We start from the raw sequence: 23405 nt of genomic DNA on the forward strand, positions 1-23405 counted from the left end.
GAACTTCTCAAACTCAACACCCAAAACCAAATAATCAAGTTTAAAAAATGGACAGAAGACATAAACAGACATTTCTCCAAAGAAGACATACAAATGGCTAACAGACACATGAAAAAATGTTCATCATCATCAGTCATCAGGGAAATTCAAATCAAAACCACACTGAGATAACACCTTACACTAGTTAGAACAGCAAAAATTGAAAAGGCAAGAAACAACAAGTGTTGGAGAGGCTGTGGAGAAAGGGGAACCCTATTAGGCTGTTAGTGGGAATACAAGTTGGTACAGCCACTTCGGAAAACAGTGTGGCCTTTCCTCCAAAAATTAAAAATAGAGCTACCCTATGACCCAGCAATTGCACTGCTGGGTATTTACCTCAAAGATACAGATGTAGTGAAAAGAAGGGCCATATGTACCCCAATGTTTATAGTAGTAATGCCCACAACAGCCAAACTGTGGAAAGAGCCAAGATGCCTTTCAATACACGAATGGATAAAGAAGATATGGTCCATATATACAATGGAGTATTACTCAGCCATCCGAAAGGATGAATACCCAACTTTTGCATCAACATGGACGGGACTGTTGGACATTATGCTAAGTGAAAGAAGTGGAGCAGAGAAAGTAAATTATCATTCAGTTTCACTTATTTGTGGAACATAAGGAATATAGCATGGTGGGCATTAGGAGAAGGAAGGGAGAAATGAAGGGGGAGAAATCCAAAGGGGAGATAAATGATGAGAGGCTACGGACTCCAAGAAACAAACTGAGGGTTTTGGAGGGGAGAGGGGTCGGGGGATGGGTTAGCCTGGTGATAGGTATAAGGAGGACATGTATTGCATGGGGCACTAGGTGTTATACACAACCAATGAATCATGGAACACTACATCAAAAACTAATGATGGACTGTAATGATGGACTAACATAATAAAAAATATATATGTTAGAGAATGTCTAGCTATACATAGGAGACAAGTAAGAGGAAGAATCTTTCATTAAATAGAAAACTGTGCACAGTAGGAAAAAGAAACTCAGAATGCAACTTAACGGAAGAGAAGGAGGACAAGTGTTTGGAATAAAAAGCAATTATAAAATGGTCAAATGTGACTGAAAGGTCAATCAGGCTCTAGAATGAAAGAATTCTTATAACACATACTATCTATCTTCTGAGTAGTAAAAGAAGGCAGGAACATGGAGGGCTGGAGGGTGTTTAATTTTCAAGTGAGAAGAAAGATTCACAAAAGAATGGAGACAATTTTAAGTTGTCATTAGGAGAATAAAAAAATTATAAAGAGATCTGAGGTCTCAAAGAGGCAGGCAGTCGATACCTGAGTGGACATAAATTTGTAAAATTATGTGACTTTTTTCAAGCAGGCTGGTATCTTGTGGTGAACTCCAGAGAGGAAACTACTTTGCAGGAAAGCATGAGAAATTCACTTGTAGACAATTCTGAAGATCGGTAAACATGGGAAAGAACATGGAGTCTGCAATCAGATCTGGGAGTTATCCACATAGAAATAATAGTTTAAACCAATGGTATATGTAGTATTTATATGTCACAATTTCTATCAGTAAAAAAAGGTTATTTTCTCTCTTACAGAGAAACAATAACTAATCTAAAAGTAGTTTCTATCTCTGTTAATAAGTATGGATTTGTTTTCGAGAACCTTAAAATCATCCTATTGTATTTATTTATTTAAAAAAAGATTTTATTTATTTGACAGAGACACAGAGAGAGAGGGAACATAAGCAGGGAGAGCAGCAGAGGGAGAGGGAGAAGCAGGCTTCCCGCCGAGCAGGGAGCCCAATGTGGGGCTCAATCCCAGGACCCTGGGATCATGACCTGAGCCAAAGGCAGATGCTTAACGACTGAGCCACCCAGGCGCCCCAAAATTGTCCTATTTTAACTTGAAGAGTAATCCTATTGCAACCAAATGGTTATCAGAATCCTAAAATTGTAATTAGCAAGAGCATATTGTTGAAACTTGCCAGAATTGCAAATGTAAGCTTGAGTATAACAGTTACTGAACCACTGTATTATAGAAAAATTCTCCCATCCCTGCCTCTTTGTCTATACAATGAATTACTTACATATAACATTTCAGTGCTTCTAAAATTCTAAATTACAATTGACACAGACTACTTTATCATGACACCAACTTTTCAGAACAAAAAGGAATCATTAGAGCCCCCACTTTAATAATGATTAACCTAAGATAAAGTTGCTTTATCATGACACCAACTTTTCAGAACAAAAAGGAATCATTAGAGCCCCCACTTTAATAATGATTAACCTAAGATACAGTTGCTGCATACTTCTTTGTTACTACTGACATTATGCTCAGATTCAAAGCTTCTTCTACCAGTAAAAGAGACCCTGAATAAATTCACCTGGGCTAAAAGTCACTTCACTTACAAGACAACATGGTTATTCTTATTAAAATTCTCATACCATTTGGTGATGCCATAACATTCTTTAATAATATCCTGAAGGATGGCTCGATAGAAGAGTGATTCAGTAGGCAGCTGAAAAAAATGTAGATACATATGAGCACGAGAAACAAAAAACATAAATCGAATCAATACTAGAGAATCAGGACCACAAGTGAATGTTAGAAACCTGACTTTGTTGCAAAACATAGAGGGCACTTTAAAAATTTTTCTATTCTAAGTTACATTAAAACCCTGAGACTAATACTCACTGAGGAAGTAATTCTGCATGAAAATAGAAGAAACTATAAGAGAAATGGTAGTGAATGAGGAAGAAAAAGCAAAATTAAAGAAAAATGAGCTAATGGCTCAAATGGAGTGCTGTTCAATTTAAAATGTGGAAATATGATGGAATACTATGCAGCCATCAAAAGAAACGAAATCTTGCAATTTGCAACAACGTGGGTGGAATTAGAGGGTATTATGTTCAGTGAAATAAGTCAGTCAGAGAAAGACAATTATCATATGATCTCTCTGATATGAGGAATTTGAGAGGCAGGGCAGAGGGTTGTGGGGGGTAGGGAAAGAAAAAGCGAAACAAGATGGGATCGGGAGGGAGACAAACCATAAGACACTCTTAATCTCACGAAACAAACAGGGTTGCTGTGGGGTAGGAGGATGGGATAGGGTGGTGGGGTTATGGACATTGGGGAGGGTATATGCTATGGTGAGTACTGTGAAATGTATAAGCCTGATGATTTACAGACCTGTACCCCTGGGGCAAATAATACATTATACATTAATAAAAATTTTAAAAAAATTAATAAAATGTGGAAATAAACTTTCACGACCAGCCAAATCATTTCTGGAGCCTGTAAGAGAGCAGTCAGGTAGAAGAAGTGCACAAGAGAAGAGAACATGGATTTGTCCTAATGGTGGTAGAACAGAGATAGTATCACTTAGGATTCACACCTAAAAGAGAAGGTACTATTCTAAGGACATTCTAAAAATATGTCTGAGGTCTGAAAGGTCATAGCATTGGCTACTCTAGAGTTTGAAAGGGCATGCTTTTTGTTCTTTGGAAAGGTTAGGATTAGGTGTCCGTGAAGGTTTTCCAAAGGGAAGAGGGTATGGTGGAAGAGAAAGGTCCCAGTGAATCATGGTATTTCTGAAGAAGCAGAGGTAAAAAAAAGGTATTATACATAACATAAAACACTTCACTGAAAAAATGGAAGTGGTAATCAAACTAAAAAACTACAAAAGTCACCCAAACTCCAACCACATCCCCACAGACCTCCTAATATTGACAGTATAAATAGATCCAATATGAAATATCAAATACTGTATGGTGACTAACATAACATAGTAAAAATTAAAAAAAAAAAAAATCAAGATCAGCAAGAACCCTGGTTCCATGCCAAGTTACTATATGAAAAAAAAAAGAAAGAAAGAAAAGGTAAGAAAGCAGAAAAGAAAAGAAAAAAATGAGCCAGAGTAGAGGGAGGACAACAATATTGAATGGTTCTGATAAGACTAATAAGGTGAAAACTCCAAACTGTGCAGTGGCTCGTAAAGTTTTAAAGACAGAGGTCAGTATGTATTCTCTGAGTTATCCTTTTGTAAGTTCTATTCTCCTTCAGAGCATAAAATTGTTATTTTTATTTGTTTGGATTCTGATGGAATTAAGCACAAAATAAAATCTTGCCTGTGTGCTCAGGCAGAAACTCTACTGCCTCTCCACTCGCCTTACCTCAAGTTCCTACACTGTGGGCCCCTGGTGCTGAAACTACAAAAAAACACAAGTTGGGAGTTGAGAGTCAACCATTATTTCTCCGCTCTTCACCTAATGGCACTGCCTTCTTAAGTCAGTGGGCAATGTCTGACTTGCAGGATCTTGATAGGACACTTGGAAAGAACACATGCTGTATCTTTTATGGATGGTGGGAATAGTGGGGAGGGTGATTCTAGTCATAAATGGGGTTAGAAATACCACAGTCTTCAATTCAGCTCCTAAAATAACACACTGACAGCAGATACACACATATACTTGAGTGCCCACAATAAAATTTATATCCTTCAAAAGGTACACTTCTTATATAAAATTTCTTTCTAAATACAACTCCTTGACTTAAGATAAACTAATTTCTGAAGTTTTTTTCTGGAAGACTGCTCTAAAACATTTCATTCTAAATTTCCCATCTCTGGATATACATTTCACTTGGCATTTTTTCACCTTGAGTGATTCTTTTTTGCAGTACCAAAAATCTCTATCATCTGTTCCTCACTTTCCCCAAATCCCTTCAGTTTTCTCACAAAAATGCTGAAATCCCCTTTCATACATTAACACCTATTATTCTATTGATATTCAAGGCATTCTGGGAAATACAACATTACATGAAGTAAAATATTAGCATTAGCATTAGTATTATAAATGGCTTACAAAGTTCTTAATTTTTATTTGATTAGCTATCTAATAAATAGGAAGTTTAATTTTATGTAAATATTATATGCAATTCTAAAAATAGTCAAGCTGGTATTTGAACCGAAGAAGCCTAGCTTAGATGTCCCTGTACCAAGCCATGATGCTCTTTTGCCTCTTGGACACTTGAGCAGGGATGAGGTATCCGTAGTTTTATTATGCACTTCATTTGGGGAAAAAACCTCTTAAAAATATGGTGTGCCTTGGTGGCTCAGTCTTTCAGTGGCTGACTCTTGACTTCGGCTCAGGTCATGATATCAGGGTCCTGGGATTGAGCCCCTTGTCCAGCTCCATGCTCAGTGGGGAATCTGCTTAAGGATTCTTTCTCCCCCTCTCCCCTTCCCTCCACTCTCCCTTTCTCTCTAAAAACAAAAACCAAAAAAACTCTTAAAAATAAAGCTTTCCAGGGTGCCTGGGTGGCTCAGTGCATTAAGCCTCTACCTTCCACTCAGGTCATGATCTAAGGGTCCTGGGATCGAGCCCTGCACTGGGCTCTCTGCTCAGCAGGGAGCCTGCTTCCCCCTCTCTCTCTACCTGCCTCTCTGCCTACTTGTGACCTCTCTCTCTCTGTCATATAAATACATAAAATCTTTAAAAAAAATTAAAGCTTTTCATTCCCTACCTTTGAGAAAAAATTACATAAACAGCATCAAGATAATTTAGAAATAAATGTATATTTATACTGTCATTAAAAACTGGTTGAAGATGACCAAAAAAAACAAAACAAAACAAAACAAAAACAAAACCCCAAAAACCCCAAAACCCCAAGAAATGCATTTAAATAAGAGATCACACAGAAATGCATACAGAAATACAAACAGGATAGAATAAATCGTCATTCCCAAGTTATCCTGAGTAAATAAGAGCTTTACAGCTGTTTCCTAAGAAAAAGGGAAGAGAGTTATGAAGTACCTTCAAATGTGCATTCCTAGAATAACTAGGACTATCCATCCTGGTAAAGACAGAGCAGGGTAAGTGGGAATGGAATCAACATCTCCCCCACACTGTGTGTCTGACTATTTCAAGAATAAACTGGATGTGGCTCAGAGTTTGCTTTCTTTCCTCCACAAGTGATAAATCAACTTAACACTTTAATGCATCTTAAATGGGAGGGAGCAAAAAAGAGCACACCCTTAAAGTATATTATCTTAGGCATGCATTTTACAGGTCTAGTGGAAAGGGCACTAAGCCGGAAGTCAGTGACTCTGCAATTAATTAAGGGAGCTAGAATGCACTATTAAACTTCTGCTGTATATCATGTTCTCATGCAAGTTTGGGATAATACCCAACTTATAAGATTGACTGTAAACATGAGTAAGCACTTGGGAAATTGAAAAACATCACAAAAATGCACAGGAACATTATTATGATAAAGGCTCTTTCCTCTTCTATATCCCTAAGGAACCACCAGGTTGATAGGCAATATAGCTGTTAACTGCAAACCAAGAGTTTGAGACTAAAGCCCACACACCTAATTATGCTCTAATGCCTTTAAAAATCAGTTTTTATCAACTTTTAGATATGTATTAATACATTTTTTAAAAGTTCTTAGCATTGTGCCCAGTAAGTACTCAGTAAATGATATTTGTTGCTGTTGTCATTTTCAAATTATTATTTTAAAAAATTCAAATTGACATTAATGATCCTTTTAAAAAAAGCAAAAAAATGATTTCTAAAATTTAGGTCTAACAAGAAAACTCTTGTGAAAAGTTTAAAAAAAACTCTTAAAAATTTTTTAGAAATTCTTGGTATATTTCATGAATTATAATGTAGAGGATAAGGCAATTACATGGATATTCTGGGGATACTTTTAACTCCTTTTTGTATGTACAAGCTTATTTGGCTATTTCAACTAGTGACTAATCAAGTAAAATAAGGAAAAAAGTTAAATAAACAACAACAAAATGTGTGTTTTAGACTATAGGTAAAAAATGAACTGAATGCTATTCCATATATACCTCTTGAACTAAGTCCATAAAAGCCTAATAGTCAGCAACAGCAGTCTTTAGAAATATTTATAGACTGTTTAGTATATTATGAAGAAATGAGACATTAGTACAAGAATATAATGTAGACGTTTTCTTAAAAGTTCAATTTACTTTTTCTGAAAGTTCACTTTTTCTTAAAGTTCACTTCTCTTTTAAAATAAACTTAAAGAAAATATACATTTGAATATGAAGAGGTGAAAGAAGAGGTGATATTTATTAAAAGTCATCAGGTTTTAAGTTCATCAGCAGGTCATGTAGAGAGTCTTTAAGAAAACTATCATGTCCATCTGTTGTACTAGAGTAAGCATTCTTACTTACCCCTTGGCCAACTGCAACTCGTTCCAATGCCTTTGGAGAAAAAAATAAGATAGAGACTGCTCATATTTTTAGTCTTACCTTATATGACTTATAAACACATTATATAAGGGCTTATAAAAGTGACACTTAAAAAGATTAATTGACAACATGTAAGTTTATACATTTAAAAATGTTAATGTCATTAACATTGTTAACTGGTTTACTTGTATAATTTAGGGTTGATTTATAATAGGTGTGTGTCATGTACACAAGCACAAACACACCTCAACTACATGCACTCCTTGAATTTTAGAAAAAATAAGAAAACGGAAAAGAAATGAAATAACTTTTAGTTTAGTTAAAACAATCAAATAAATCTATTTACAAATTACAAATCTATTTACAAATCTAAAACAATCAAATAAATACTATTTTTTAATCCAAAGCTATTATTATGTATGTATGTATATGTGTGTGTGCATATATATGTTTACACACTATTTTAAACTTATTTTCATCTAATTATTTTATAAACATGTTTCATATTTTATTATACACGGTTATATTGAACAGAATGTAGTTGAAAACAGTTCAGCAAAGTATGTATAGTTTTGATCTGCCTGGTCTGCAAATTCAAATCAAGTTCGTATATGTTCAAGTGCCCAGTAGAAGGCAAATAATACATATTTTTACAATTTTATATATAGCTAGTTTTATAATTATATTTAAGATCCAGAACATTTTTAGAAAATGTTTCTTAATATTTCTAAAAAATACTCATAATGCAGGGCACCTGGGTGGCTCAGTGGGTTAAAGCCTCTGCCTTCGGCTCGGGTCATGATCCCAGGGTCCTGGGATCGAGCCCCACATCGGGCTCTCTGCTCAGCGGGAAGCCTGCTTCCTCCTCTCTCTCTGCCTGCCTCTCTGCCTACTTGTGGTCTCTCTCTGTCAAATAAATAAATAAAATTAAAAAAAAATACTCATAATGCAACACATATGAAAGATATATATGAAAGACTTCCCATAATTTAAATATAGAATAGAGGCTTCTAAAACTTTCATTTTTTTGAGACATATATTTCCACACTTACATAGTTTTATAACTGAATTAGATTAAGATATTTTAATATTTAACTTTACTTTAAAAATTCGAATCAAAATATTTCAAACACAAAGTAGTAAAATATAATAGATCTGCATATATTTCCTATTCAATTTTAAAATACTCATTTTTGCTTCAGATTGCTATTCTTCATAAATAATACTTATAAGATAGAGCTGAATCATATACTTCTAAAACTAATTTACAAATTATCCTGTGTAAGTACAATTTTTGCAGCTGTACAAGCTCACTGACAAGGTAAAGTACTCGCCACAAGTTGTATAGCTTGTTAGCAAGTGAGCAGGAGGCAAAACTTGTTCTTTAAACCCTGATTAACTTCTCCTGCCCTCCCACCAGGAAGATTTAGTGAGAAAATGAGTTCACTGTATAAAAAGTTGCTTCACAGAAAGTGTTCAAAGAAAAAAATGGCAATTTTTCCATTGATCTGAAGGATACCTTCACTGGACATCTAGAGCCACAGATTTATGAATACAGGTGAAAGATATTATATAATTTTCTTATTAAATTAAACAGCAAGAGGCCCAGAACAAATTTATTATTGAAGAAAACATTGATTTTCATTTACAGTACTGTTTGTGCTCATTTCAGATTAGATTTTTGTGTTACAGCTTTTGCTAAAAGACTGAATTGAATAAAGAAACAAGAATTTTTAATAAGTTGCTTGGTGTTGGTAAGAATATCTGCTTTTAGATAAGTATAACTAGTTAAAAGTAGTCAATAAGAAGACTACTTTTAGTATGTGTTGCTGATGAGGGATTTTAGAAATACAAACGATAAATTATGATGACATAATAAAAGATAACCAGGTAGGTGATAAGAAGTTTCTTGCAAACATTAATATTTTTCTTGGCCAATAAATAAAGATAATGAAGAAAATAAACCAAGTGTTCATATCATACTAATCTACAATATTTTGCAGTTTTATCAGGGTTAAAGTATGCAGACAGGATTATACTAATCTAATTAAAATTTTATCTCTGGTTAGCAGCCTTAACAATTTATCTCAAAGTGTCACCAGAAAGGTCTCTTTCTCTCTTTTTTAACCCCCGAGGTTTTGATTACTTGTGGAAAAGGTCAGGTATGGTGCAAAAGGCAATAAAAAAATGCACCAAAAAACCTGTTTCTTGGACTCCAAAAAAGAAGCCAAGGTAGCCAGGGACTGGGATGGAGCCAAGGAGAGGGGCATTCCATAGGAAGCTGACATTAGGAAAAGTTATTAAGTGCAGTGTGGTCTATACATTCTAGATTCTGAAATTCATTTTTCTTTTCTTTTTTTTAAAGTTTTTTTTTTTTTAAGATTTTATTTATTTGACAGAGAGATCACAAGTAGGCAGAGAGGCAGGCGGGGGGGGGGGGCGCGGGAAGCAAGCTCCCCACTGAGCAGAGAGCCCGATGCAGGGCTTGATCCCAGGACCCTGAGATCATGACCTGAGTCGAAGGCAGAGGCTTAACCCACTGAGCCACCCAGGCGCCCCAGAAATTCATGTTTCAAAATGCTTCATTTTGTTTCTTTGAATGTTTATTTTCATAACAACCATTTTTGTTTTGTGAATGCAGTATATTCTTTTATCTAAGGGATATTAATAGTTATTTTACATTATTTTATTTTATTTAGTCTCCATTTCCTCCAAGTTTCTTTTCTTCTGCTTACCTGATCTCTGTTCTTTCATGTTAGACTTTCTTTAGACACCTAGTGATTCTTGGCTCTCTGCTGATAATTAAAATGGGGGTATCATAAACCTGATTAGAGGTATTATGCTTTTGAGTGAGGACTGTTAATCGTGGGCTTCATCATAAAGGTGACATATGTCCTGCTTTATTGTAAAATCCCTGATGCCAATATCATTAGGTCTCTTCTCTTAGGCTAGTGAGATTCCCTAGGAAAGCCTATTTCATTTTATTTTTTTTCTTAGTTTTTTTTTTTTTTTTTTAAAGATTTTATTCACTCACTTGTCAGTGAGAGAGAGCACAAGCATGGGGAGAAGCAGGCAGGGGGAGAAGCAGGCTCCCCACTGAGCAAGGAGCCTGATGTGGGACTGGATTCTAGGACCCTGGGATCATGACCTGAACCAAAGGCAGATGCTTAACTGACTGAGCCACCCAGGTGTCCCAGGAGAGGCTATTTTAATTTCTTGCCTGAAGGGTATAATCCTGGTTGCCAGCATTCTTAGAACCAAAGTAATTCCAAGAATGACCTGTCACAAATACATGACCCGGAACAAATACCACTAACAGACACAATGAAAGACCAAGACAATTTCTAAGAAAAGCAATTTAAGAAGATGTACATAAATTATTATTTGAGCATAAATAGATTTCTAAAATAATTCTAAGATCCATGACCTAGAACACTAGTGTACTATTTTTTATATTGCTGTGTAACTGGCATAAAAATAATGGCCACAGAAATTAATTTATCTTGGGATTGGACATTAAATACATTATTTAACTAGCCATATTTTAAATTTCTCATGATAAAAAATAACTTACACTTTTTAACTTGTTTTTATCCTTTGTAAACTAATATAGACCCACGAACAGAGAATACCACATGCTAAAGTGTTCTAGGTCTAAGGGCATTAGCCAAATTAGGCACTTTAAAAGTTTTATTTAAGTAGATAGTTATTTCATATTCCAGATAGCTTATTAATATTTTTCCCATTCTATAAGAAATTAAGGGACCAAATGATCTACTACAAACACACACAAACATAGCACAGAACTGTGAATAAAGCACTAAACTAATTCTGTATTTAATACTTGGTAGTTGGTATATTTTCTATGATAATTAAAGTAATTATATATAAAAATTATACGTAAAAAAGTATAATGATAAATTGTCACCAATTGTAAAGTAGTAGATAATGTTAGAAGGGCAAGTCATTTTTTTCTTAAAATTTGCAATGCACAAAAGTATTAATAATGATGCTCTGCAAAACTTGGCATTTAATTCATGATATTAGCCAACAATAATAAATTCCTCAACATCTGGATAAAGCTCTTAGTCCAGAAAAAAACATAATCATACCAAACATGCTGACATTCTGGCATTACGACCACAGCACCATCTCTCTTCCTTTAAATACTGGCACATTGGAAATCCCCACTTTTCTTGGGTACTTTCTGCAGATGGGGGAAAAAATATGGATTATTTAAATAAGATTCTTCCTCTTTCAGTTAAAGTAAACAATCTATTGAGAAAGAAAAGCAGTCATTGAGAGTCAAACAGTAGTTAAACAAGGAGGTAGTAATGTTTAACAGTTCATTCCAATCTGTTAATTGAAAGCATATTAATGTTATGAAAGTGGTATTTTCAACAACAGCTGTTTTGTGTTTAAGCTTTAGGTCTGATACTAACCAAATTGCCAAAATTATTTTTCTAAGATTTAGCAAAAGCAATTTAAAATGGAAGTACTCTTCATGTTCAGTGTAACTACAGGAAATAACTAATGAGATACTGGACATTTACTGCTGAACTGACTTTCTAAAAAATTGATTTATTAAATGACATGTGGTAATTTATTATAGAACAATATTAATTCATCCCTAATAATGATGAAACCTCAATTTTTTTTCAGCCACTATATTCACTTCCCAGGAAAAGAGCAGCTGTATAAGCTCTTCTTTCTTCATTATATTAACAGGCTGTAATATTTTCAATTGTGATGCAATTTGGCTCAGTTGCCTATATGGTTAACTAACAACAACAAAAATCAACATTCACTGCTTAATCACACATATCTTTTGCCTAACTCACAGAGTTGCAAATGCAATCTGCTGATGTTCAAACCCTTAATGCAGCACTACTAATTACACAGGGATTTTGAAAAGGAAAACAAATTTCTTTTTTAAATTGAAGCCTAAAAAATAAGAGCTTAAATTTATCAAGACTGTGACAACTTAGGTTAAAAAGTAAAAATAGAACTAAAACCTTGAAAACATAAAAACACTTCAAAAGAAAATATTGTTTAAAAAGTAAATAAAAATTAAACAAAAAGAAAATAATGTTGAAGTAGAATTCATGAAGTAAACTTCGCTGCTATGAAGGATGACTTTTGATTAAAATAGTGAAAGTTTAAATTTCATGCAGATCATATGCCTGTGAAAGTGGTTTCTTTCGTTCATAAATTAAGATTTATAACAGACCTTACTGATAATCAGTTGGAAGATACAGACATTTCCCTGGGAATATAAATAATAATAAATAAAATATTATTTTATATAATTAATTTTGTTTTTTTATTTTATATAATTAATATTGTGAGGTAATACTGTAAGTACGTTAAATGTATTAACTAGTTTTAGTCCCTACAGCAACTCTATGAAGTAGGTACACTATTATTCTCACGGCTTAGCTAGGGAAACTAAGCATAGGCCGGTTAAGTAAATTGTCTAAGTTGCAAAATCAAGCACATGGTGGGATAGGGTTTAAACAGAGGCAATCGGACGGACTCCAGAGGCCATGCTCTTAACCACCAAGCTATATAAACAATTTCAACTACACATGCACAGGACTTCTGGAGCCTTAAAGCCCATCCAGGTTCTGGGGACCTTGGACTACTTCCTCTATTTCCAAAATGACTTGAAATAGCAGTTTGAGTCTTATTTAAGGCTTTACAATTTGATTGAGACATGATTACTACTAAATAAAAGAAATTACTACAAGGTTTTTTATTCTTCTAACCAATTTCTATTTCTAACCATTTCTAACCAAAATGAGAAATATCTAGATCTTACTATAAAGCATAAGGGGCTAGAGAGATGGGTTTGTGTTATTTTATTCAGAATAGTTAGGAAAGGTGCTAACCAATAAAATAGCTATATTTTCCCTTCCCCCCAGCCATTCTCTTATTCCTTATAGACAGGAATAGAGATCAAAGGTATGATGGGATTAGTCTTGGCAGTCCCTAGACAGTGGTAAAGCTGTGAGTGTATTGTAGAGGTATGATAGGTGGGAATTATTCAGAGGCATACTGAGTTCTGGGATTCCCAAATATCTAGTAATAAAGGGAAGATGAAGGCCGGGATACATAGGACCTCTGGTATCCCTCTTCATTTCAGATGACACAAATATGGAAGCCAACAGCGGAGGCAGCTGAGCACATGGGGCTATCATTAGAAAAACGGAGACTAGTAAAAGATGGTTTTATTGCATGTTCACTAACTTGTACTGATGAAGGTATTGAGAGTAAAGAACGGCTATGGTGTTCCTAAGGGCCCATAAAGCTATTCTTTTCCACTACAATAAAGGCCTACAGAAGGGTACTTATTGCGTATAAGGGAGCTTCCTCTCCAACCCTGCATAACTGTGATAGCAGAAGCACAATGTTACTTGATATATATGGCTCCCTGAATCTCTAGCCAAAACACCTAAGATCCTAGGGCTTTTATAGTTTATAGGAATTGCCAGCCTTGGTTCAGGGTTATGTAAAATCCCATCAAAGCCTCTCTCCTTTGGACACCTGGTGGTTGTGGAATCTCCTTGAAGTTTTCTGAATCTACATCACAGTTTCCTCTGTAGTTGAGGTCATGGTGGCCTCACAGCTCTGCTCCTTTTTTAAAATTAAGTGCAAACAACTGATAGAGAGGCAGGACATCCTTAAAGTCAAACAAAGCCTTTCAAGTACAGGTTCAATATTATCTTTGGAATCCATTTCAGCAGCTTCATTCTGACTGCAGTGAAGGAGGCGGCTCACTTCCATGTCCTGAATCAAAGTCACAGAGCTCGAGGTTTCTACTGTTATGTATCAATCTCTTAGTTAACTCTGTTCATACATTTAAATCTAGTCACACTGAGCATTAACCTCTCTTATCAGTTGCTTTTCCCTAGGATCACTTTCAGGATATCTTTAAATGATAATTTTGGAATAGATGAAGACTCTAATTTTTTTCTTCTATCCAATTTCTTTTTTGTTGGCTTTAGAAATCCATTAATCTCATAAAAGGAGAGCTTCTACTAGTTCTTCCTTCCTGTGTTAATAATATTATTATCTACTTAATTAAGCAAGTTTTAACTTAAGAACCGTATTCTATTATTCTTTCCTTTAATCCCTAAGTTCTTATATATACAACCTCTTAATTATACCTGCTTTTCCTTTTCTATCTTCATTAGCTCATGACTGGGTAAATGTAATACCTGCTTACTAATTCTCCATTTCTCTTTCTTTTGTCTTGTCCATTCTTTATATATATCCTTTATATTAAGAAGGATCTTTTTAAAATAGACACATCTAACCATGTCACTCCAATAGTTCTTGTTTCCCTCACCACTAGCACCTATGAGACAAAACCTAATGGGTATTTTTCTTACTGTGGATTTTCAGGAGGTTCTGATACTCCTTTTGTAATATTCTCTCCCTCTGGTTCCATGATACCATGCATGCTCTCTTACTTGTGTCTAATGCTCTTTATATCCCCTGACAGTTTATTATTTTCTGTCTACTTAATGTTCATAAGGATTATTCCTACCCCCCCTTTATGCTTTTTTGAAGACCAATTCAAACTCAAATGATTTCAGTTGGTATATAAATGTATGAAGCAGCTAGATAGAATAAAATAAGTACTAATCAATTTGTATAATAACTAAATATCTCATTTGGCCAGTCTTATTGCTATTTAAAGCATAATTTGGGCATAATACAACGGTCAAACTTGCCCAAAATGAGTCTGGGGGCACCCACTATCAGTGAGAGCCAGTGTGTAACCCCTGCTTTATCTGTATGCTTTCCCTAGGCAATCTTACCTGTATCTCAATATACACTGACGATTCCTTTAGTAATTTCCTAGGGCTGCTATAACAAATTACTACACACTTGGTAGCTTAAAGCAACAGAAAGGTATTCTCTTACAGTTCTGGAGGCTAGAAATCTGAAATCAAGGTATGGGCTGGGCCATGCTCTCTCTGAAGGCTCTAGGGAAGAATCCTTTCCTTGCCCCTTCCTAGCCTCTGATGGTTGTTGGCAATCCTTGGCATTCCTTGGCTTGTAGCTATACCATTCCAGTTTCTGCCTCTGTCTTCACGTGGCTGTATTCCCTCTGGGTCTCTCTGCATTCTCTTCTCTTTTTATAAGGACATTCACCACTGGATTTAAGGTCCACCCTATTCCAGTATGACCTTATCCTAACTAATCACCTCTATAAATACCCTATTTCTAAACGAGGTCACATTCTGAAGTTCTGAGTTGATGTGACTTTTGGGAGACACCATTCAAGCTATTCCAATTCCTAAATTATATCTTCAACCTCTTCTCTAAGATCTAATTCTGCATCATGAATAGCCTAACTACCATCTCCAAATAGATATTTCATGGGCACCTGATGATCAACATGTCCAAAATCTAAATAACTGAATGACACAAAACCAGGTATCCTAAAGTTTCCTATTTTCATGACTGGCAACAACATTTATTCATTTACATGAGTCAAAAAATTCAGGAATCTTCTCAGACACTTCCTCATATATAGCTTATTTTAGAAATTCCCCTAAATATTTATTTTTCCCCTAAATATTCCTCAAATCCATTCATATTCTCTATTTCCACCATCCCAAACTACTATGCTATGAAACTGCTATGAAAGCCTCTTGACTAATTATCAACACACACTCTTGCTCCTTTTTATTTCGGTTTCAATAAGGCAAAGTGATCTTTTAGAATATAAACCTCATCAGTTGACTTCCCGATTTAAAAGGTTCTTCTTCTCCTTTCAGACTGAAAACGAAGAAACAGACTCTTAATACAGAGAACAAACTGATGGTTACCAGAATGGAGGTGGATGGGCAGATGGGTTAAATAGGTGATAGGGATTAAGGAGGGCACTTGTTAGGATGAGCACTAGGTGTTGTAAGGAAGTCTTCTAGCACTGTATTGTACACCTGAAACTAATATTAGATTGTAATAATAACTAACTGGAATTTTTAATTTTTCTTTATTTATTTATTGGACAGACAGAGATCACAAGTAGGTACAGAGGCAGGCAGAGAGAGAGGGGGAAGCAGGCTCCCTGCTGAGCAGAAAGCCTGATGCGGGGCTCGATCCCAGGACCCTGGGATCATGACCTGAGCCGAAGGCAGAGGTTTTAACCCACTGAGCCAGCCAGGTGCCCCTGGAATTTAAATAAAAACCTGAAAAAGAAAGATTAAGACGTTGTTCCTTAACGTGATCTGCTTGTGACTACCTCTCTGGCATCATTCACACCCTGTTCTGTTTCACCCTCTTGTAAAATTTTCAATTCCCTAAAATAGCAAAATACATTATCTCAAAGCTTTGGAATTTTCTGTGGTAAGTCCTAGATTTTTACCCTACATCCTACGATTCTCCTACACCCACATCTTTGTAAACAGCCCCTTTGTGAATAAACTCATTTCAAATTATTCTAACTGATGTGTACCATCCATCTGCTTACTGTTAACTTCCTGATTCCCATTTCACTTAGAATAAGACTTATGATATCCTATGCAGCTCTACATGATCAGTATTCTCCACCCAGAGCTATTCCCTCTCTGAGCTCCTCTCCTACTATTCTTTTTGACCTCCACTCTGCCTTCTTCCTATTCCTCAAATATGCCAGGTTGAGGGCACCTGGTTGGCTAAGTAGGTTAAGCATCTGCCTTTGGCTCAGGTCATGATCCTGGGATCCTGGAATGGAGCATCAAGTCCAGCTCTGCACTGAGTCCTGCTCCATGCTCAGCAGGGAGCCTGCTTCTCCCTCTCCCTCTCCCTCTGCCTGCCACTCCCCCTGCTTGTGCTCTCTGTCTGTCAAATAAATACAGTCTTTTAAAAAAAATATGCCAACTTGTTCCTCTTGTGTGGAATGACTCCCACCCCACAATCCCCTCAGCTATTCTCTTGGTAACTCAATTACCTCTTTCAAGTCTTTGCTGAACTTTCATCTTTTAGCAAGATTTCTCCTGACTCCCTATTTAATTTACCTACTTAGGTTATTTATTGTTTATTCTTCTCCTAGTGTTCTTTTCCAATATAGTCTTGATCTGAACTTTTAGAACTATTTCTTAACTAGTCTCCCTGTCCCTGATCTAGCTCCATGTCAATCTATCCTCTATAATGCCAAAAATTACTACCTTTCAGAAATGTAGGTGAGTGTATGAAATTCCTTTGCATTAAACCAATACACAAGAGATATTTTTATGGAACAAAACGAAATATAATTTGTCTCCCACTGAATGATATTCTGTCACACCACATTAGCATTCATGGCTCTCACAGTCTGGTCCTAATTTGTTTTTCAGCGATATTTTCTGTTTCCAACACTCTCATCCTCAACTCACTCTCAGTTATATATCCACATGGGCTTGTTTTATTCAGAACAAGCCACACAGTTTCTGCCTCTGTGCCTCCTTTCTACAAAGTTCTCAAAATGTCCTTCCCTACTCATTCATCTTTCTCAATGAAGACCAAACATCTCCTCTTTTAGAAAGCTTTCCTTCATCCTTTAGTTATGAAAACTTATTCTCTCTTCTAGTCATAGCAGTATTTGGTTTAGACATTCATCATGTATCACTTCTTTCATTCATTTTTTTAAAAAATTCACAGTCATAGTTGATTAAGGTCTATGGGCCAGTTATCTATCACCCTCAGATATGCATGAAAGTTCTCTGGAATTGCTTCTGAATTCCTCACTAAATCAAAGCCTCCCAATGGGGATAGACAGTGTCTCACTTATTTTACATCCTCTAGTGCCTCCTACAGAACTTTGTGGAACTGAATAGAAAGAATCAGATGAATCAAGATTATCTGCACGTCCTCATTACATTTTGGAAAAAAAATATTCCTTTTAAATTTCTTTAAACCTAAATGAAATCTGACTGGAATGATTTCATCTGGGAAAAACAAACAGGTATTATGCCTTTAGAGATACAAATTTCTGTCTACTAAGTGAATAATTTCAATTTACATTATGCCTTCCTAAATAGAGGACTTTAGACTATCTTATTTAAAACCATAATAACCATTATGAAACATGGGGGGGAAGATAGGAAAAAAAGCAGGTAAGTGATTTTTGAAAAATTTTGCTTTGATCACCACATACCTTACCCTCCACTCACCTGTTTATTAGTTTCTTTTTCTGTTTATAACCTAACATTATACATTTACTTATTTATTTTTCTACTGCTTGATGTCTTCTTATTAGAATATAAGCTTGATAAGGGCAGGGGCTTTGTTTTGTTCAATCTCATATCCCTAGTACCTAGAACAGTCACATGACTAGCATGTGACAGGTACCTAATACATATTTCTTATGAGGAATGAAAAATTTACAAAATCGTGACAAGTAAACCAAACGAAAACTAGGAAAAGATTAACATGAATATCTGAAACAACAAATAAATAAAGATACAATTTATATTTCAGAGAGGAGAAACTGACATCCTAAAGACAACAATTCTCTCCCTAATGATCTTTAGATTCAATGTATGCCAATTAAAATCCCAACAGATTGTTTTATGGATATTAATTTTTTATTTAAAATCCATTCAATACATGCATCTAAATCAGCTTTTACTTTGAATTTGGTCAGCAATGTTTATTATGATTCATATATTATAAAGAGAAAGGCATAATTTAAAAATCATTTTTTCTAAGCACAAAACATTTTGCGACTTTTCTTATAAATTTGCATTATAAACTACACATACTTTAATCCTAAATGAAAGATTCAAGTTAATTTACCTATTTAAGCCTTATTAAATGTTTTTTTTTTTTTTTTTTTTTTTTTTTTTAAAGATTTTATTTATTTATTTGTCAGAGAGAGTGAGCACAAGCAGACAGAGAGGCAGGCAGAGGCAGAGGGAGAAGCAGACTCCCTGCTGAGCAAGGAGCCCGATGTGGGACTCGATCCCAGGACCCCGGGATCATGACCTGAGCCGAAGGCAGCCGCCCAACCAACTGAGCCACCCAGGCGTCCCAGCCTTATTAAATGTTTGATGTGATCAGCATTTCAATTCTCCTCTAAGCAAGCTATTTGGATAAATAAAAGATTTCTTCTCCAAACATTATAATTGTTCCAAATTGCTAATATCTAACAAGCATTTTTGGTATAAATTATGTCCTTCCTTGAAAGATGGTCTATGCTTTTAGCATCCATACTACAAATATGATGAAGGGCTCTAGTAAAATATGAAACAAAATGCCTACTGTTTGACTTTCCTACCTGATGTTGTTCACCAAGTGTGAACTGAGTTATGCCATCTAGAATTGCCAACCCCAGACCATGGTTGTGCTGCTGTCATTAAGCGCTGCTTAACTCAAATCTCTTCCTTTGTGAAATTCATTCAGTAATCCTGAACCTGGTCTCTAAAAAGAGTAAAGTTATATCTGTATGTCTAATAGTTGGTAGAGCAATGAAAGTAAAATTATCACTCTTTTAAAAATACATAAATAAGTAAAACCCCTTTGAAAGAGAAAATACATGATGTTAGTTAAGAAAATTCTCAATAAATAAGAACTTTGGGGGAATTTCTTTACTAGATTTAAAAAGTTACAATAAACTATACTAATTGAGGCAGAATAGTATTATTAGAAGAATCAACAAATTAAGGGAACATAAGAGAACTTATAAATACATTATATGTTAAAGTCATCATTTTGTATCATTGTGGCAAAGCACAGATTATTCAATAAATAGCATTTACAAAAATATAAGATTAGAGCTATTTCTTGAATCATACACACAAAATAAATCCAGATAGATTGTGGAATTGGATAAGACAAAAACTATAAAAGTTAGAGGAGAAAATTATAAAAACAAATGTTAATCTATACAGGAGAAGCTAAACAGAATATGATACATCCATTCCAAGGAATATTTTGTAGTGTGTAAAACAAATTTATGAAAAGAGCTCCAAAATACATTGCTAAGTAAAAGGGCAAAACTATATATATATATATATATATATATATTTTTTTTTTTTTTTTAAACCCACTGAGCCACCCAGGCGCCCCACTGTTTTTTGTTTTTGTTTTTTTTAAATCACTTCCTCTTGCTGATCTTTCTTACCTTCCCAACCTCCTTTGGAATGTTCTTGGGTTCAGTCTCTGTACTTCGTCATCATTTCTGTTCCTTATGTAATCTCATTCAGACTTACTCTCTATATGAATTATCTCACAAATTTCTTTTTTTAAATGAATGTAATAATATTTGTACTTATTATCTTGAATATTCAGAACATAACTGCACATATTTTATTTGAGAAGACTTAGGAAATTTAAAAAATTTTAACTTATTACATTGACTTATATACATGACAATTCCACAGGGTGAATTAAATAGTATTATGTAAGATGACTTTCAAATCAGTAAAGAAAACTAAGAAAAGAATACAACTATTTCATCTAAGCCAAATCGAAAATATTAGTAACTTGTTTTTTCATTCAACAAATGTTTATTGAATTCCTTCTCTAAGAAAGTACTGATATTTTATCCTAGTGTTAAGACAATGGAGAGAAAACAAAATAGAACCAACTGAAGCATGATTCCTGAGCTCACTGTGGATACACATTACTCAGAGAATCACACAAAATTTCAGTAATGATGCAAGGTCTGTGGGTGAAAGGTCTGTGATACTATAAGCTGTGATATGATACTATGAGAGGGTATAAAAGAGGGACTTGACCTCATCAATGAAGGTCTAAGAAGACTTTCAAAGAAACTCAAAATAAGCCTGAGAACTAAAGGATGGGGAGCACAGAACTAAACATAAGAAGAGGGAAGACTGTCTATGCAGAGGGAGCTAGCTGCACGAGATAGGAGGGAGCATGTGTACAAGGATCTGAAAGATGACCTGATGGATGTGGAACAGAAGGAAAAGGGAGTGTGAAGCAAGGCAGGAGATTCAGTGGGAGTCAGAGCGGCAGGGCCTTGATGCCCACACGAAGGATGATTAGCTTTAGCTTAAGAGTCAAGTAGAACTATAAACAGAGTTTCTAAGCAAAAGAGCAATGATCTCACAAATTTCTTATCTTTAACCCAGATTTGTCTTCAGGAACCCCAAATTACTTATCCAATTTATAATGAAACTTCTGCACTTTAATTTCTAAGAGTCATATCAAGCTCAACCTACCCAAAACTGAACAATTTCCCTTTCAATTTTACTCTTTCTGCAGTCACATCCAATTCACTAAATGATAATTCTATCTTCCTACTATTTCAGGTCAAAACTTGTATGCTTTTTTTTTTGACACCTCCATTGTCAATAACATCTGCTGACAATACCTTAAAAATATATCCAAAACTTAATCATTTCTTTTAAAGTTCCCCTCTGACCTAAACCACTATCATCTCTCACCTGGATAATAGCTCACCTGGTTACAGCTCCCTAATGGCTCTCTGTGCTTTTGCTCTTGACTGTGTTTCAGTCATACCCGTCTCTTTGGTACTCCTTGAAAACAAAACAAAACAAGCTCCTGCCTTTGGGCTTTTTACATGCTATTCCCTCTGCCTGGAACACTCTTTCTCCAAGATAACTGCATGGTTTCTTCCCTTATCTTTCAACTGTCTATGTAAATGTTATCTTAAAAAGGCCTTCCCTGGCTACTCTATATAAAATAATATCCCTCCTCACTCTACTTTCTCTTTGCTTTATTTTTCTCCATAGCACTTATCACCATCTGATATACTGTATCTATATTAAATGATATGCAAGCAGGAACTTTTCTTTTTCCTTCCATCTCTCCAGCTCCCAGAAAAGTACCTGGAACACTATAAATACATAATGAATATTTGTTGAAAGAATGGATAAATGAATGGATGAATGATTACATTCAGTTGATTCCTTTTGTCAAAAACCCAAGATACTTGTACATATACATATTTGTACATATATGTGGATGGAAACATGAGAAGGGAGTATCATTGTGGGTAGTGATGCTGAAACAGACTTTCACTTTTTACTGTAAGTTTGTATGCTGTCAGAATGCTTAATGTTTTGAGTTCACTCAGTTTAATTACTTTATTAAAGCTTATTTTTTGTATGACATGCATCTATGTCATTTCTATAATGCTTTATGACAATAAAGATAAAATATAGATTGATAGGTATCTTATTGTTTTTCACAAAACATTATTTTTAAAAAGGCCAAATATGTATTATTTGCCAGCCCTTTATCTGTTTTTAAATTTAGTTTATGTTCCATGTCATTCTCTTCTAGGATGGAACAAGACCGCTTAGGTTTCCTTAAAAGTATTCTTTAGGGGTATCTGAAGACTTGACATGTAGAGACTGGTAAGTTCTCAAGTAAACATAGTATTGAGATTTTAGCTGTGAAAGTTTAGAAACTTATTTCTCACCTTAGAGCTTTATAGTTCAAAATTAGCATAGAGACTACAAGACAATTGTACGAAAATTTCTTGATTTTCATTCCAGCTTTTAAATGAGGTTAGTGCCTATGATATTCAAAATATTACCTAAAGATAAAAGACATATTGGAATTATATTAAACTGTCCAGATTTCTGAAGCATTTCTATCTTGCCAGGTTTTTGAGTATATTAAAACTAAAAGGATAAATACAATTAAATGACTATGTAAACCAGACCTATACTCCTTAGCATTAGTAACAAATATGTTAAAGAATATATTTTTTAAAGATTTTATTTATTTATTTGACAGAGAGAGACACAACGAGAGAGGGAACAGAAGCAGGGGGAGTGGGTGAGGGAGAAGCAGGCCTCCCGCTGAGCAGGGAGCCAGAGGCAGGGCTGGATCCCAGGACCCCAGGATCACAACCCAAGCCAAAGGCAGATGCTTAACAACTGAGCCACCCAGGAACCCCTTGAATAAGGTCAAAACAGTACAACTAGAAAAGGAATTTAAAAATTTAAAAGTAGGTAATTTAAAAGTAGGTAAATTTAAAAGTAGGTAAATTCTAAAAATTGCTCTATTCTCTTAAAATGATTAAATATGGGTATAAAAATTTAATAACTTAAAAAGATAAAATTTATGCATAGCTATCAACAATGATTTAAGTTGTAAAGGAAGTACTAGGGAAAGATCCTAGAAGTCAAGAGATTTAAAGAAAATCACAGCACAATGATCGTATTTTCATCTTAATTAATTGATACATTACATAAATA

At 34.9% G+C, this 23405-nt stretch overlaps 1 protein-coding gene across 3 annotated transcripts in view; it reads right to left on the reverse strand.

Moving 5' to 3' along the window:
* Positions 1-23405, reverse strand: part of METTL25 (methyltransferase like 25) — a gene marked incomplete at its 3' end in the record, with an annotated part of 136483 nt that overhangs the window by 59296 nt on the left and 53782 nt on the right. For all 3 annotated transcript variants that reach the window (XM_080810771.1, XM_080810770.1, XM_080810769.1), the window contains exons 6-8: positions 11346-11440; positions 7216-7245; positions 2453-2526 (exon numbers count right to left, since the gene is read on the reverse strand). In XM_080810771.1, the coding sequence (XP_080666897.1) occupies positions 2453-2526; positions 7216-7245; positions 11346-11440 (199 nt within the window). The remainder of the gene's footprint in view (positions 1-2452; positions 2527-7215; positions 7246-11345; positions 11441-23405) is intronic.

Source organism: Martes martes, assembly GCF_963455335.1.
Source record: "Martes martes genome assembly, chromosome: 8".
Taxonomy (NCBI): Eukaryota; Metazoa; Chordata; class Mammalia; order Carnivora; family Mustelidae; genus Martes; species Martes martes.